This window comes from Motacilla alba, chromosome 7 (genome assembly GCF_015832195.1).
Source record: "Motacilla alba alba isolate MOTALB_02 chromosome 7, Motacilla_alba_V1.0_pri, whole genome shotgun sequence".
NCBI classification, from domain to species: domain Eukaryota; kingdom Metazoa; phylum Chordata; class Aves; order Passeriformes; family Motacillidae; genus Motacilla; species Motacilla alba.
Window position 1 is genome coordinate 28,312,689 of NC_052022.1, and position 17,801 is coordinate 28,330,489.

Here is a 17,801-nt window from a genome sequence, read left to right on the forward strand (position 1 = left end):
GTGTAGGCAGTGTGAATGCATGACTTGCTGTAATAAGAACACAACGTGTATCTACTGAGCACAGGAATTGTTTTTCAAAGAAGAAAATATCTGTCTCTTCATCCCATGAAAGTCTGAAGCCTTAAAGCCAGCTGACACACAGATGGGATTCAGTGTCAGGCCCTACAGAATGTAGAGACTCAAAGCTGTTTCCTAGCAGCAATGGGTTACATAAAAAAACCCAAAACAACAAAACCCCAAAAAATCCCCAAAATATCTCCCCACAGCAAAATCCCCAAACATCACTGAATCCAAATGTTTTGATAAGTCTTATTTTTGACAAAATGGATAATCTCAAAGGGAATTTTAGTCTATGTTGTTATGTGCTTTTATGAATTTAACATTTGTATCATTGGTCATTCTTTACAGATTTTTTTTTTTTTCATAGCAGCACTGAAGTACTCACTTGTACAGTGCACATAAAATTAAGGAGCCTTGACAATGTACTTCCTACTGTGTTCCAACCTCCAAAATCCCCAGAATGAGCAGGCAGAATGCCTTGCCTGCCTGCTCAGTCTGGGGGATTTTGAAATGCTGTCTGCTTTAGTAGAAATCTTCTCAGACGTGAATATCACAATTTCTGGTTTACTCATTTGGGATTTTTATATCTAAGAGAACCAGTCCTCATCTTCGTGAGGTCAAGGAAAAAACAGCTCACCATTTCACTGGCACGAGTTAAATGAAAACTGGGGGAATGTTGATCGCTTATATGGTGGAGTATTTTCCTTGTTTATAAGAACATTTCTTATCCCTAAGCATTCCAGTGGAAAAATATCTGAAATGAAACATAGGTTTTTTGCTTTACAGTCATTAATGGCCATACACCTTGTTTACGGTTGTTGCTGGAAGTTGCAGACAACCCTGATGTGACAGACGCCAAAGGACAGTAAGTTTTCTTCGTGGGCTTTTTTTTTTTAGCTCTGTAATTCAAATAGCATCTCATATTTCTCACAAAAAAAAAAAGTACTTACTTGAAATACTGTATTTCCTGCACTTCTCCTCATAGAATTTGGCAGAGATTACAAAGTACACATTCAGTTGATGTAAGCCATGTGGAAAGGACTAATCATTAATCTTAGCCTCTGCTTCATACTTTACACAGTCTTTTATAGACATTGAAGGCCAGATTCAATAAAAAATGAACAGACTCCTGAGATGTTTCTATAAAGTCATATTCTTTCTAAAGCATTGCTATTCTAGGGTTTATTTGGTACATTAGACTGGTGCAGTAGGACACAGTGTTTATTTGAGGTGACACATGCATCTGAGATGTTCCTACAAAAACTTTACTGCTTCTTAAATGGCAGTTATAGAGGGAGAATAAGATTTATTTTTAAAGTGAAAATGTGAATGGTTTAAGAAACTCATTTGGGGTGTCTGGAACATATAATGTTGTACGTATAATGTCTGCACATTTAATTTTAAATGGTATTAGTCTGTCTAAAAACAGATGGAGAATAGATCTCTTTCAGAAACAAATGAAAGATATGTTAGTCTAAATTTTAGCTTGACTATTTTCCTCATGTCCCTTCATCCCCTTTAAGCAAATGTGCAGCATTTGCAAAAGAAATCGTTTGGGTCATTGTCATCTTGGTAACTAGCAAGGACATGCATTCACAAGACTTGCTATTGTGAAACTCCTGTGTCACTGGAGGTGACAGTAATTGTAGGTTATTAAGAGAACAGATTGTCTTGAATGGTGTTGCTCTGTAAACTGCTTACAAGCGGGTTTGTTACTATTTCAGTCGTGGCAGTTGGTTGTTAAACAACATCTTAATAATTTCATACAAAAGGTCTTCACTTGGGTGTCATATATGAGTATGGGGAAAAGAAACAGGTTTGTGGGTAGGAGTTGCAAGAAATGCAGAGCTTCCTGATTTCTCTGTGTAAGTCAGCAGGGACAAATAGTATGCTATTTTATAGCTGCATTTTATGACTGCTCTGGTTTTCTTTTTTTTCCCTAGAACTCCGCTAATGCTTGCAGTGGCATACGGGCACATTGATGCTGTTTCTTTATTACTTGAAAAAGAAGCATCTGTAGATGCAGCTGATCTCCTGGGATGCACAGCTTTACATCGAGGGGTGACTTAATTTTTATAATCCTTTATTATTTGTTTTGCTGTCACTACAACTCACTTACAAGTACAAGAATGTTTAAATCTAGAGAACACTGTAAATGATTGGAAACATGACCAAGCACAATCAGTGAGCTACAAAGCAAGACATATCTGTTCTTAGTAATGCTTTGCTTTTATTTAACATTTGCATTAATCAATTAGGCAAAATAATGATTAGATCACTTTTTTTTTTTTTTTTCTCTAGACACTTTGTAGTAGTAGTCATTGTTCTTGTAACTGACCACTTCAAGAATTCTAAAAATAATTTCTTTTAAAGGACTGGCCAGTAGTTACTTTCATTTTTCTTGGAACGGTGCAAGTAATTCCTGTAAGTTTTTTCTAGAGGCAGTGAAACTTGAGGCAGATCTAATCTTTTCTAGTCCAGCTTGACTAAGCTGACTTTCCTAGCTAAGTCTAGCTTCTTACCCAATGTGGAGCTGATGCAAGGGATGATATTTATACAGAAGTTTATGGTAACTGCAGTGAGCAGTTCAGCAGGTGAGCAAAGGAGCTCTCATCTCTGCCTGCTGAATCCCATCCACACCATTTCATGTTCAGGGGTGTTAATCACATCCTGTGTTTCCAGGGCAAGAATCTGTGTTACATCAACCTCTTTACTCCTTTCTTTGTTACCAGATCATGACTGGGCATGAAGAATGTGTTCAGATGCTGTTAGAGAAAGAAGTCTCGATTTTGTGTAAAGATGCCAGAGGCAGGACACCTCTGCACTTTGCAGCAGCTCGGGGTCACGCCACGTGGCTGAGCGAGTTACTGCAGGTGGCACTTGCCGAGGAGGACTGCAGCCTGAAGGACAACCAGGGCTACACCCCCCTGCACTGGGCTTCTTACAATGGTAAGGCTCTCCCGGGGCTACTGCCCAGGTCAGGGGTGGCCTCAGTCTGGGGGGAAACGTGGTGGAGGAGCTTGAAATGAAGAGGCAAATTATCCCTGTGTGCTGTCTGTATTAGCATTTGCTGTGTGCACCCTGCAGTTCAGAGGCCAGGGAAGTTCCAGCGGTACCTCCCAGGGACTTGGCGGCTCATTTCCTCCAAGTCAAGAGAAACCAAGATAAAATTCTGGTTTTATTCATGTCCATGCTGAAATTGATTTCTGTGTGAGCAGGAATGCTCCTTTGAGTCCTTGGTGCAAGAGACCATGTGAATAGATGGATATTCTGAACTGAACTGATTATTCTAAAATGGATAATCTGAACTCATTGCTTAATATAAGGATAAAGCTTCTCAGTATTGACATTTAAGCTTTGGATGTAATGCAACATACATGGCATCTCATTAAAAAGAGCTTTCTTGCTTTCCTTTTTTCTTAATAAATGCTAATATTAGCCCAGATCTCTCTTGCTGCTGCCATACAATTTAAAAATCTGTGATTTTTCACATAAGAGCTTATATACACATCATGTTCAGTTTTTAACTTAGAAGTGTTAGATTCCAACCTGTGCGAGCCTAATATGAATTAAGTGAACTACCTGCTTTGTGCAACACTGTGAAATATCTGCTCTCTCACAGGTCATGAAAACTGCATAGAGGTACTATTGGAACAAAAACTTTTCCACAAGTTCTATGGTAACAGCTTCTCTCCATTGCACTGTGCCGTGTAAGTAGAAATCTCCAGTAACGACTGCATGTTGCTTTAGGATATGTCTGCAGAAAGCAGCAGTATGAAAATAAAGCAAGCTTCTTTTGAAATTATTTGCATGAGTAATGATTTTAAAGCTGATCGCTTGAAATAAAATTCTTTGTGGCTGAAACATATTATTTTAAATCAGATTTTTTTCAAAGTAATAGCTTTGAAAAAGATTTCAGTATTCATATTATTTTAAATGAGTTAGCAATTCTCAAGCCTATTAAAATGTGTGCAATTTAAACATGTAGGTAAATTTAAAATGAAATAGCTTTTAATCCAGTGTGGAAGTGTGTTAGCTATACTGCATGTCCATTCCTGTTACTAAATACTGTTCATTTTTATAAAGAAACGAGACAAATTAGCAAAACCAGAAAAAGTATTAATTGAACACATCCATCAAATCAAAGTACTAAATGTGTGAGTTGGAAGAGATGTGGGTTTCAGTACCTTAAGCATTAGAATAAATCTCTCTTCATGAAAGTGTCTATGACTGAGTGCTTTCCAGGCCCAGGGGTGTTTGACATACAAACTAAGGATTTTATGATATTAAGGTTTTAATCCTAGCTTTGTTCTGGACTTGGAAATTACCTTGGTGCATAGTGAATTAAGGATCAGCTTTGCTTTAGAGAATGAAATCCATCACAGCAGATGCAGTTTGGTTAAAAGGAGAAATTGTGAATATGCAGAAGTGTGACTAAAAGCATTAAGACAAGGCATATTAGGGGAACTTAGAAATAACCACTAAGAAATATTAATGGGAAGTCAAGTAAACCAATATTGGAAAGTGGAAAAATATGTAGACATGGCCTTTTAAAAATGTATTTTCTTTGGCAGAATCAATGATCATGAAAACTGTGCATCACTACTCATCGGAGCCATCGACGCCAGCATTGTCAACTGTGAGGATGACAAAGGAAGGTAATAGTTCCTTGCACAAATTGCATCTCATGAATCCATTTAGTATTTTTCGTAGCTCTTTCTGAACCTCTGGCACTAATTCTTATCTGTTATGGTTGAGCTAAGACTTGTCATGCTGACTCTTTCAGACAGCAGCTCTCTCTGCGCACTCCAGCGCAGCTAAAAGGGGTCTCACTTGAAGCAGGAATATGAAGTATTCAATGCCAGAGTACATAAAAATATAAAAGTAATAGTATTTTGTTTGTTTACAACAGCCATGGATAGGCTGTTTCCCTGGACCTGTTTTCTTTGCTAAATGTTTAAACACATTTACCTTTGCAAAATGGAATGATACTATGTACGTACAGAAAAAACTATTTCATTAATAGTTTTCATGTTATGTTGGCATTCTCCAGGCACGCAACTGAGAATATCTATGCAGCAAAAGATATGTTTTATCAGCAAGAGATGGGCATTCAGCCCAATCCTTCATTTGCCACACTGAGAATCTCCTCACTATATATGTATATATTTAATTAAACTTGCTGACATTCTCAACAATTAACACTTACTGTTTTCTTTGATTAAAACAAATTTAATACCCTCAGTAACAGTGATTACATAATTTTGTGAGGGTAAGAGCACCTCACCTTCGCTGATAAGTAAAACAGAAGCAGCACTGAGCTGGGCTGTGTACCAACTATCTTTCATCTCTAGTAGTCACTCTTCCAACCCAAAATGCCAAAGAGCCACAGTGAATGAATTCCAATGTCTATGTCTTGTAGAAACTGATAACCTTCGCAGTGGATTGAATTCCTTCTGCCTTTTATAGTACTGCAGTTACTTCTGGCTTGTTGCTGCAGTATCTTTGACTACAATTCAAAACATTTTAATTTTTTAAAGTAATGGATTTGTTCTTTTCTGATAGTCCTTCCCAACTGAGGCTTGCTAAAAAAAAAAAGGTAAAATCAGATTAATACAGATGAGGGATTGTACGGCTTTTCATGTTACACAATATGCTCTATTAAAATAAATAGGCTGCTAGTACAAGATTCTTCACAGTGTCCTATCTCCATACTTTCACATCCACCTTTGGAGACTGGAAATATTATTTAACTTACTTCAGCTGCTGCTACTACAACCTTCTTATGGTGAAAACTCGAAATTTGATAGGGAAAAGCCCTAAAATCTCCGGCACTTGGAGGTTTTTGGGGAGGTGGGGATATCTCCCCTCTGTAGCGCGAGCTGTGTGGGTGTTGCTCCCCAGGACTCCCCTGCACGCCGCAGCCTTCGCCGACCACGTGGAGTGCCTGCAGCTGCTGCTGAGCCACAGCGCGCAGGTGAACGCGGCCGACCGCGCGGGCAGGACGCCGCTCATGATGGCAGCGCACAGCGGGCACGTGGGCGCCGTCGGTGAGTGCCACCTGCCCCTGCCCTCTGCTCCTGCGCTTCCGCCCCACAGGCTAACCCTGGCATCCTGGGAAAACGGAGCAAGGAACATCGATTATGTGGATAATATCCTTCTGCGAGAAGATAGCTTTTCATCCATTAAAAATACTACTTCTCTGCAGTATTGGTGAAAACTTGCAATAACAATTTTGAGTCTTGCTTCCTCCCAAGAGCACACTGTAAAGAGTACGAGGGCAGAAGTAATTCTGTTTTCCTGTTTACTTCCTTGATTTTGAGGAGCAGTAAAGCTGCATGTGTGAAAAAGATTATGTAAGCTATTCCTGTCCTGTTTTACAGGAAGCCCCATTCTTGAAAAGGCAGCTGCTTTTCCCAGGCTAGACTGTGTGCCACAGGCACACAGATTGGGGACCTTTTGGGCTTTGCAGAATTCCCTTTTCTCTAGCTTCAACAGCACAGGCTGCACCCCAAGTTCTTTATATCCCCTTAGTCCTCTCAAAACAGGATTTATAGTCGTTCTCAGGCAGAGGTGATTCAAGCTAAAATTGCTGATCTGCAAATAGGGAAGTTCATAAATAAATTAAGATCAATATATGTTTGACAGTTTGGAGCACCACAAAGAAGCTGTTAGCTCTGCGTTTGCTTGCTGATTAACTGCACAAGATTAGTCTGTGCTCATTCACTAATTTCATTACTATAAGGCTTACATCATATAAAGACTTAATTGACAAGCCTCTCTGCACATGTATATTGAAATAGTAATTTTTTTCCTCTCTTTTGACATGTTCATCTGCCCATTGGGTTTGTTCATTGATTTCTACTCCATACCTCAGACTTTTTGGTGAACATTGCCAAGGCTGACCTGACATTAAAAGATAAGGAGTTGAATACATCTTTGCACTTGGCTAGCAGTAAAGTAAGTCGAAGACCTCTCTGTGCTTTTATTCTCATCAGTCAGTATGAATGTATGTGTGTGTTTATGCTCCCAAGTTTTTTTCTGCAGTGGAAATGTGGTGGTCACAGTTGTGGTGAGGAAGGGAAAGTTATTCCAAGCTTCTTCTCTTGTCTGTTTTAAAGTATTGTACATTGAGAAATAGGGATGGCTCTTATGACAGCTGAAACATAAGTGACACTAAGAGATGTAAAGATGTAAAACCCTTTAAGGTTTTACCAGATAATGTCACTGTAAAACAGCCTAACAGGCTCAATAACAAGAAAAATAAAATTATTTTTTATTTATCTCCAATTCCTGTGAAAGGAGACCAAAATTCCCTTAACAAAGCAGGAGTGAAAGCAGAGCTATTGATTAGATGGGTGATGGTGTCTCTTCCTAAACCTTCTTCCTCTTAATTCCAATCTCTACTGCTATTTCTGCAAGAAAAAATGCACAGAGGATTCCCTTTCCTGGGCCTTTTCTTTTGCTCCTATCCACAGACTGGATTCCAGTGTGATCATATTACTCCAGTTTCTGCAGACACATGAGCCTTGCTGAATTCTCAAGGTCCTTCAGGCAGCTGTTCCCCTGCCAGGACTGTAGGCTCAGCATCTGCAACTTGAGGTGCAGAAAGAGGATCAGAAATAAGGCCTGGATCTGTATTATTTCCAAAGTTCCATTGCTAGAGCTCTCTGACACTGAAGAGGTTTTCTAGCAGCTTATTAATAATACAGAAAGGCATTTAAAGACCCACAAAGTGTGGTATTCGTTTCTGAGATGAAAGCATTCTCTGTCACCGTGTAGTTCTGATAAATCATCCACTGAACCTTCACTCAAGAGAAAACAGCATTCTCTGAAAGCTGAGGAAGTGAATTCATATTTAATGAATGCAGGGTTGAAAGACAGGTGAATGTCTACATTTCTAAATGTGCTAAAACATCCCAGCAGTGGTGGTTCACAAATGGTATTTTAAGACTCGCTTAGTTCACCTTCTACACAGGCTTACTGAGCAGCGTCTTTTGTATTTCAAGTTGAGTTCTCAAATTTCACTTTTATTATGTAACATTTCTTTTGCCTCAATTTCAAACTCCTCAGCAAATTAACACTTTTGGTTTTTTTCCCTGACTACAGGGTCATGAAAAATGTGCCTTGTTAATACTTGACAAGATCCAAGAACAGAGCCTTATTAATGCAAAAAATAATGCATTGCAGACGTAAGTATAGCCTCATCCTCTCAAGTTCAGTTGATTTACCAGAATATTCCAGTTTACCATTTCAAATTCATGTCTCAGATTACTTAATAGAACAGTAAAGTTCATTTCTGATTTTTTGGAATGCTTTCCCTTGAAAAAGACCCGATTAGTATTGCACTCTCACTTTTAATTTTGATTCTGTTCATGCCATTTCTATGCATGATCTGGTGGAAAAAATTATATGAGGTCATTTATTTGAAGACTATATCAAAATATCTGTTAATCATGTGAATGTGTAAGTATACATCTGGCATTTTCTAGTGAGCTTCACCCTAAATTTAAATAATTTATTTAGACTTACTTAGGCTTAAGGTGGTACATTTAGTTCTCTGAAGGTTTTTTAGGTGATATTTTATGTGCGACTTCTGCCCACAGCATATGTTATCAGCTGCAACTGTTTGTTGGCATGGGGGAATCCCACCACAGGAGATTCAACCCCGAGTTCAGGTGGCAGATCATCTGGAGCTTGCAGAAGAATTTATTCCATCTTAGCCCTTTTATCCTCCTCTTCCAACATGAAAATGATTTTCCTGTCCTGCTAGCTGTCCCCAAACCATTGGGTGTTGGGCCAGGAAAGGAGCAAACCAATGGCTATTTTTAATTTCCAGCTGCTCTGCAGTAGCAGAGATTAGCAATTGAGTATTCAAGGATAAAAAGGCAATACAATGATATTGAGCAGCCTGTAGCAGTCAGAATTAAGGACAGAACACAGGCGTTTCTTTAGTCTTGGATTCCTTTTCTTTTTAAACATCAATTGTGTGCTGCAAACAGTGCAAAAATGAGAACCTTTCAAAGAAAGTCTTTAGGCTGGAAAGTATTAAGCAATCTTTGTGTGCTTGCACAAAAAAATTCTTATTTTATAGATGTGGAACATGACAATTATTTCAAAGGCTGCAATAAAATTTAGTGTCTACTATATAATTCTAATGATCCAAGGAAGGAAACCGTTCTCTTTCAGATGCTGGGTATGCTTTAAGCATTGTCTAACTTTTTTTAGAAAATCTGTTGTAAGCTGAAGTTGAATTTGGTTGTTATGTTTTTGTAGACCTCTTCACATTGCTGCACGAAATGGCCTAAAGATGGTGGTTGAAGAGTTGCTGGCCAAAGGGGCCTGTGTCCTGGCAGTAGATGAAAATGGTAAGTAAATGATACACTTTGACAGTCTCCAGTAGGACCCAACAGGTAATTTTACAACAGACCAAAGCAATAGACTTAAAAGCTGATGATAGACTTCATTGATGCTTTTATCCTTCCAAGAACAGACAATGAGTTGTGTGAGTACCTATTTAAAAAAATGAAAATTAAAAGATGCTCTTTCTTTAGTATAAGAATCTACTTTAAACATCACAGTGGTCCCTTTTACTGTTCATTTTGCATGTACTGTCAACAGCTAGTCTTTTTTAATGCCTGAGTGCAGTGGTAACTTGAATTTCCTAAACATGCAAGTGGCACCGGATAATTCTGACGCCTTGCAGAAGAATTAAGGAATTTGCATTCAATCAGCGCATGTTTTAATGGGTAGGAAGAAAACCATCAACATGTGTTTGAGTGTGTCCCAGCTCATTCTGAGATCAAACCTTGTGCTTGCCAATTATCTGACCGAGATGCAATTAAATTCCTGTTGTCTTATAAAAATACATAATTGGTTACTAAATTAAACAATTTTATTTCAGACTTCAATGAAGTCCTTCCCTAAAAATTACAAGGAACCAGAGAGGGATGTGATTCTACAATTATAGTTTTAAAAAATATCTTCCTGAAATAAGTTGGTTTTTCTTACAATACTAACTTCATGGTATCAGTGTAACAATTTGGTACCTCCATCTTTCCATACCTGTGAAGTAACACTAAATAAAGTAACTACTCACCCATCACTGCAAGACATTTGAGATCTGTGGATGAAAAGAACGGAGTGGTATTTACTAAAAGCCAAATGCTACTTAGCTATACTTGCATGAATGAGTTCCACAGAAGTCATCTGACCTTAACCTCTCTTTAGAGATAGTCTGGTTCATTTTTCTGTGCCCTATCTTCTAACCACAGATTTTTATCCTTAAAATAGTACATACAGGTCTAGCTAATTTGTATGTAACAAATGACAATTAGGTTTAAATTTTATACACATTTAGTTTTTCTAGGAACAGCATACACATTTTAAGAGAGAGATGTTCAAGTAAAATCTTAACATATTTACAGATCTAAAGAATATTAACACTCGGAACACATGGAAAAGGAAATGCACTGACTGCAATCAGTGCTTCAATGTGGGTATTTTACAACAAAAATGTATTCACTTTTTGCCTACCAAGTTCATCTGTGCTGCAGATCTTGGCTTCCTCGAGGCAGCAGGTACCAGAAGTGGCCACTGCCTCACATTACTATTGCTGCAGTGCTGAAGATGTAACCATCTGCATGAGAATTTTTCAGCTCTTAGCATAAAAGAAGGATTTGTTGGAGAGAGCTGGAGTTCTGCATAGCAGCATGTAAAATGTGCAGACAGTAAGTGTAATGAGCACCCTGGCTTCCAGGGCTCATGTACATGAAGAGCTGCTTTAGGGCACTGCTTGGACAGGACCCAAGTTAAGCTGCAGTGAAGACAAGCTTCTAATATCTCCAGTCCTTTGTTTGACTGACATTGGAGTGTTATTAGCTCTGTATTTGAAGTGAATGCCATGCTTGCTGAATACAGCTAATACTCTTCTAACACAGTGTACATTTGGGTAACTAAACATTCATGTTTAGTTGGGTAACTAAACATCCATGTTTAGCTGGGTAACTAAACATCCAGTCACACCTGCTATCCGTGTACCCCCTGCACTGGTCTAATTCTCTTATAATATAATTCCTAAATAAACTAATTGCCAAGTTGAGTAGATACTCAACTGATCAATCTTTAAAATTGTTCGCTTATTTAAATCAAAAGTTTTTAAACTGATATCTTTCATGTTTAAGGAAAGCTGTTGTTCTCAGAATGAGACTCGTTCATACACACAGAAACCGATGCCAGTTTCTGTCCCTGTTGCTGTAGTCCCTGTGTTCTGTATTGGCCATGCTGTGTGTGCTGTAGAACTGTGTTTAGCTTTGATTGAACTGGCGCGGTGTTTGCTGCCTGGTTTCACACAAGCAGTGCTTGTTGTGGTCCCGGTGACTGCAGTGCCCCCAGTGTCTCTCCCAGCATGTCCCGTGTGAGTGAGTAACACGCCTGGCATGTGTAACCCCATCCATATCCCCACGGTGTCCCTAGAGATGTACCTGAGGAATGCCGGGTGCCCCAGGTACCCTCAGTACTAACCATTGCCTTGTCTGCGTTTGTGCCCAGGTCATACGCCAGCCCTGGCTTGTGCTCCTAACAAAGACGTGGCTGACTGCCTGGCACTCATTTTGGCTACCATGATGCCTTTTTCTCCCTCCAGTTCAGTGACGGCTTTCAACTTCGCTTGTTTTAAAAAAGACAATTTGGGCAGGACACACCTCTGCGATGGCTCCGCTATGGGCAGCATTAACTCTTACGATAAGCCCTTGAGTAATAACGTAGGAACAGAGGATGGGTACAATGAAAATGATTCGGATTCTGAAACATTTTGACTCATTGGTATTCGAAAACTTATTTCGTTATTATTTCATTTCAGCTTTAATTTTTGTCTTTTTAAACAGCTTAAATCCCACAGTTATATTCTTAACTCTTATTCCTGACGAGGAGGTATTGAAAGATTTGTAGTGCTGATGAGAATCAAGCCTTTAAATAACAAAATTAGAGGGATTTACTGGAACATACTCCTATTAGGGTTCTGCAGCTTTTCAGTTTCCTGATGTTTTCTTTAGGCCCAAAGTGCCCCTGTGGAAAGTCTCTACCTCTTATTTTAAGTAGAAAAAGAGAAAATGCCTTTTTTCTTTTTGCCAGCACAAGTAAACAGGGAACTGTTTGTAAAGAGTTCTTTCACGTTTTAGCTGCACCTTTAGTGCACAATCCTATTTCCAGCATAGCCTTCACAGATTCGAGCATCACCCCTTTCCTATGTTTGTCTGTTTCCTGCTTCCAGGGGCTCTTGTTAATTAGATATTTTTTTTACATGAACCAAAGGTAAAGTTGTAATCTTAAAACTGCCTGTATTACTTTTCTACAGGAAATGAAACCTTTTACATTCTGCCTGTTTTAAGCACTTAAACGTACAGAAGGCACTTTTTACAGTTCTTAGTTGCAGTACACAATTAGAAAAATGTAGTTAACTCTAAAGGCCAAATTCTGCTCATCTCACCATATTTTCCCATGAACATCACTTCTGTAAAATGCTAATCACTTGGCCCTTATTTTTTTTCAATTCAGCACAAATGTTTATTTGCACTACAGAATTAGGGTCATTAGATGTTTCTGTCACCTGAGCCATTAATCATGAATCCAGTACCAGAAAAAAAAAGGGGAGAGGGGGAGAAATCATGTGTAGACAAAGGTCTATGTAAAAATTTATAATGATTTGCCAACTTAAATGGCGCTTTTTTCCTTTTCTATGGTTAAATAATTTATTTTTACTGTAAACAGTATTTAATTTTAAAATACTTTTGCCAGTGTTTGGATTAACAGAGCAAATGTAAAGCAATGAAAGCGTAACACCAAAAGGTGAAATACCAAACACCAGAAACATAGCAGTGTACCATGGAGGGGACCAGAGATAGATGCTAAAAAGCCTTTTGTCACCAGCTTTTAAAGCAGAGTCAACTTTGTGAATATGTTTACTCCTTCTGCCAAAGTTTCTAGGTCAAATGGACCCCGACCCTCCTCTGCAACAGATGTACAAAAGGAAGAATGAGACTTTGTAAACAAAAACAAAAAAACACAAACAAAAAACTATCATGAACTAACCAGCCGTACCAAGAGGACCAAAATGCTTCAGTTATTCAGTTGAAGACTTTGCTACTTTTATTTTTTTGTTCAAATGTGAGTGACATAATGAAGTAGTTTTTTTCTAAATGATAAAAATATAAACTTTTGAGGTAAAAGTAATCTTGGGTGAATTTTACATTTTATGACACAGGTTTCAAGTTGACATTTTTAACTGATGATGTGTTGACCACAGGTGGGTTTTTTCCCAGACTTAAGAATATGTTCATATACTTTTAATGTAAATGTGTTTCTATTTATTTGAAATGAAACAAATGCCCAGGAAAAATCACTATGGCTTGTTCTCCTAGTTAGCATTCATGCATACTGAAATGAAATGTGAATCTGGCAAGACTGAGGGCCTGAGGAGCAAAAGGAAGGGTGTGGATTCACACTGGGAGAGCGCCCATCTTGTATGGAATGCAAAGGTTCCACTGCCCGTGTTGGGAAAAAAGCAGAAAGCAAAACACCTTCCTTTGTTTAAGAGCTTAAGAAGGATCCAGCCCCTTGCCAGACGGGTGAGAAAACCCATGTGGCAGAGCATGGAGTCAGGTGTTCCTGTTCCTGTCATTCACACTCAGCTTGTCTCTGGCCTGTGTCTCTGCTGGGAGGGCGAGATGAGCTTCCTCGGTGCTCGCTTTTGGCAGAGTAAAGGAAAAGTAAGGATTTGAATTTTAGTTGCAGTTTTTAGCCCCGTTCTGCTGGATTGTTGAAAATCTATTGGCAGATTTCAGTTCTTTAATTACTAAAAAAAAAAAAAAATAAATTGATCTATTAAGTTTATTTTGCCTTATTAAAATTGAGTATTTTTTCCTTGAACGTTAGCAATCTTCCAAAGTTTACAACAAAAAACTCCTTTTCTCTCAATTCTGTAGTTTCTACAGTAGAATGACAGAGAATTTGAAACCTTGGGTTTCTCCTCAGAAATAGCACCAAATAACATTTTAATTGTTTTTTCTCAGCATTTTTGCTTTTAAAAGTTGCAGAATAGCAATAACCACCTTGCTTAAACCACTGAAAATAAGAGGAGAGAGCAATTGTTAAAATTTTCAGTGGTACCTGTTCCAAAATGAATAGTAATCCCAAATTCTGGGGTTTTTTATGTAGAAGGATGGCATTGAAAATAAACATATGGGAAGTAGCTGCCACCTGTCTAACAGCAGTATCAGCATTTTAATCTTATTTTAAGCAGAAATGTAGGCAGGCTCCTTGGCAGGATTAGTTGTAAGTCTCACCCTGAAAAACAGAAAATTACGCTATCCTATATGACAGTGCTTCATTAAGAGAAAACCAGCCCTCTTTATAAAAAGTTATGTTATTTGAAGCAGCCATTTGAAAAGTTTCAGTATTTTCACCTGCTGCCCATACAGTTACCAAAACTTTTTCTAATTGCGATACCTCTTACACTCATAATTGTGTAGCACAACAGCTGCTGCCTCTCAGTGCATCCCAGAAGCAGAGGTGATTTATTTCTGAGTCACGCTGGTCCTTCCAGGAGCCAAATCCAACCTCTACCCATGAAACCCCACAATGCTGCTGGGATGCAGCGTTCCAAAAAGCACAGGAACATACGCTGTGCTCACCTCCAGGGCACCGCACGGGTCGCGTTTTGAGGGTGCAGGATTTAGGAGGAAAACTGCCACGAGCGAGACACTCGGAAGTGCTCAGTGTTGGCCTCTCCCACATCTCATGTGAGTTACCAGAATCCCTTTTTTTTGTATGCTAGCACATTAATCTGTAATTTATCACATGTAGAAATCAACGTGTAGTTTAGGGCAGGTATATAAGCATGCGAGTAATGTTACTCTTGTAAATAATCTCCTTGCCTTTCTGTGGACTCCTTACAAGAGTAATCGTTGCACTTAACCCTGGATCCTGCAACTTACAGTACGTGGACAACTTCTGTGTCTGCACCCAGCAGAGGGCACTTGGGCAGGGGCAGCTCCCTGCCCAGGTGTATCGGCAGGATCGTTTCATCCTGTATTTTAACCGCAGCTGCAGGTGGAATCCAGAGCAGGATGGGCTCCCAAGTCTCTCTCATAAATGCTGAGTTACAACCTCCGGACTGCCTGAAATAGCTGTGAAATAGCTCAGGGGATTTCTGTTCATCGCTACTAAAAGGGCACCATAATGTGTTTGGTACTTTTATGCAGTCAACAACTGCCAGGTTATTGAATTTGAACAAACACATGAAATGAATTGTTTATCCATTGTACTGTTGAGAAACTTGGTTATGTATTTGAGGATGATTTGAAAAAAAATTGTGATTTTTATTCTTAGTCATGTAAGAAATATTAGAGTGCCTTTTTATATTTGTGTATAATGGAAATGTTTTGTGAAACTTGTCTTTTTCTTTTTTTCATTTGAGTGTTATAAAAGCAATATATTACCAGTAAATTTTCATTTCAGACCTTCTTTGAATGTATAAAGTGTTTCTTCTTTTCATATGTTCTACCTGCGTTGAAATGAAAATTAATATGCTAAATTTCTATAGGAATAATGTATAATTTTCGCAGTGCTGAAAATGCTTTCTTATTACACAAAAAGTAAACTTAGGTCAGTGTTATAGGAAAGGGCGTTTTAAACTAGTGACAATCTTGAGTGTGTGTATAAAGTGTAATTTTATGCATTTCTTATGCAGTGATCTACATATTAAAGCCAATATCTTATGTTTTGTAGGTTTTGTCTTATATTTTATGCTTTAGCATGTGCAATATATCTTTACAAACCATGGTGACATGCATCTGGTGCCAGTGTTATATTTTGCATAACATTTGTAATAAACAATATAAAACATTGTTTGATGGTTTTGGTGGGGTTTTGTCGGTATTGTTTGCTTTTGTAAATTGAAGTTTAAGGACTTGGGTAAATGTCACATATGAAATGAGGAAAAAAACTTAATTCATTGAATGACTTGGAATTCAACCTGAATCTTCTCAAGCACAGTTTAGTAACTTTTTAAACTACTGAATGCTGTATTAATGTAATAAAGAACCCTAACTGTAAACTACTATTGCAATGCATTCAGATGGTTATTTTTACAAATAAAAATGGTACAAATACAGTGGAAAACTGAGTAAATTTTGTTTCTTTTGGGGGAGCGGGGGAGGCTTAAGTATTCCACAGTGAAGATGAAAATGCACCTATTTCGTACCTCCCTCACATGTAAATACCCCTTGCCCTAGAAAGCTGATTTTGCTTTCTCTGTAGGTTCGGGGAAGGTGGGGGAGCAAATAAACCGCAGCAGTAATTTTTTTTCTTTGCTCAGTCATTAAATATTTTACTGTTTTCCCTGGTGAGCACCACTCGCACTGCTGGGTGTGCCCTGCGGCTGGGGCAGCAGTCCCACAGAGACTGAAATGCAGCAGAGAGCTTCAAGATAGCGATAGGACGGTGCTAAAAGTACCCGAATTAAAGCAAACAACAACAACAAAAAACCCAAAACAAACAAACAAACCCCAAAAACCAAAACCAGCCACACAAAAAGGAAAAGGGGAAAAAAAACCCAAACCCAAATCCCCACCAGCGCTTTTTAGGTGGCGAGTGCCAGTAGCTTTATGGACCTTTATCACTGAACCGTTCCCCCCGGGGCAGGGTCCGTGCCCAGCGGGTTGTTTTCGGCAAGGTGCGCGGCCCGGCTGGCTCCGGCTGGGCTGGATGTGCCCCTAGGGCCCGCCCGAGCGCTGCGGGGCCGAGCGGCCGCGCCCCCTCACGGCCCCGTCCCCTCACGGCCCCGGCGCAGCGCCCTCCCCATCATGGCGGACACGCCTGCCCCGCGAGCCGCGACATGGCGGGCGGGCCCCTCGGCCCGGCGGCCGCCCGACCTCCCCAACATGGCGGCCGCCCCCTGGCGCCGGCGGCGGCCAGGTTGAGGCGCCGGCCCGGCCGCCCTCCCGCTCCGCCTCCCGGGCGGCGGCGCTCCCGCCCCGTCCCGCCCCGCCCCGCCGTGCCCGTGTGCGCGGGGAGCAGCGCTCCGCTCCGCGGGGCGCCATGGGGCGGGCGGGCCGCCGGCTGCCCGCGCTGGCAGCGCTGTTCTACGGGGCGCTGGCGGCCCTGGTGCTGCTGGGCGTGCGGGACGTGATGTTCCTCTACGAGGAGAACCGGTGCAGCATGACCTACATGTACGAGTACCCCGAGTACCTGGTGAGTGCGGCGCGGTGTAACAGGTGGGACCCGCCGCTCCCGGGGCGTTGCCGCCCGCCCCGCCGCGGCCGGAGCCCGGAGCCGGGAGCCTGAGGCGCAGCTCCCCCGGGGAGGCAGAGCAGCCCCGAAGTCGGGGTTCGCCGCCGTGCTGGAGCGGAGAGCGGTAAATGGGGCACGGGCAGCTGGGGCGGGAGCGGGGCCGGGCTGGCAGGACACGCTGCTGTGCCCGCGTCCTGTGGCGGTGCCCCTGGAGGGGAGAGAGCGGCGGCACAGCTGCCCACCTGTAACCCTGCGGGGCGCTTCGGGCTGCCGCCGTGCGAAACCTGCCCGCGATCGGAGCTGCCAGTGCCTGGAGTTCCGTGTGGCTCGCTGAAACCCAGGAGCTCGCACGGGTGTTGGCCGAGGAAGGGGCTGGGCCAGCTCCTGTGCCAGCGCTGGCAGTGCCCAGGAGGCCGAGCCTTGCACTTCATGGCCCTGCTCGTGACTTCGTA

The 17,801-nt window shown here is 40.8% G+C and overlaps 2 protein-coding genes across 11 annotated transcripts in view; both read left to right on the forward strand.

The window, feature by feature from the left end:
- Nucleotides 1-16,239, forward strand: part of ANKRD44 (ankyrin repeat domain 44) — a 132,702-nt gene extending 116,463 nt beyond the window's left edge. For 4 of the 8 annotated variants that reach the window (XM_038142600.1, XM_038142603.1, XM_038142601.1 and 1 more), the window contains 10 exons: nt 847-925; nt 2,004-2,121; nt 2,793-3,009; nt 3,683-3,770; nt 4,635-4,718; nt 5,965-6,110; nt 6,938-7,020; nt 8,170-8,252; nt 9,337-9,428; nt 11,611-16,239. In XM_038142600.1, coding sequence (XP_037998528.1) covers nt 847-925; nt 2,004-2,121; nt 2,793-3,009; nt 3,683-3,770; nt 4,635-4,718; nt 5,965-6,110; nt 6,938-7,020; nt 8,170-8,252; nt 9,337-9,428; nt 11,611-11,876 — 1,256 coding nt within the window. In that variant the 3' untranslated portion in view covers nt 11,877-16,239. Of the gene's footprint in view, nt 1-846; nt 926-2,003; nt 2,122-2,792; nt 3,010-3,682; nt 3,771-4,634; nt 4,719-5,964; nt 6,111-6,937; nt 7,021-8,169; nt 8,253-9,336; nt 9,429-9,737 lie in introns of all 8 variants that reach the window. The other 4 variants (XM_038142607.1, XM_038142605.1, XM_038142608.1 and 1 more) reach the window with 4 other exon arrangements.
- A 767-nt stretch (nt 16,240-17,006) lies between these two features.
- PGAP1 (post-GPI attachment to proteins inositol deacylase 1) overlaps nt 17,007-17,801 on the forward strand; it is a 38,010-nt gene continuing 37,215 nt past the window's right edge. For all 3 annotated transcript variants that reach the window (XM_038142611.1, XM_038142610.1, XM_038142609.1), the window contains exon 1: nt 17,007-17,310. In XM_038142611.1, the coding sequence (XP_037998539.1) occupies nt 17,158-17,310 (153 nt within the window). In that variant the 5' untranslated portion in view covers nt 17,007-17,157. The remainder of the gene's footprint in view (nt 17,311-17,801) is intronic.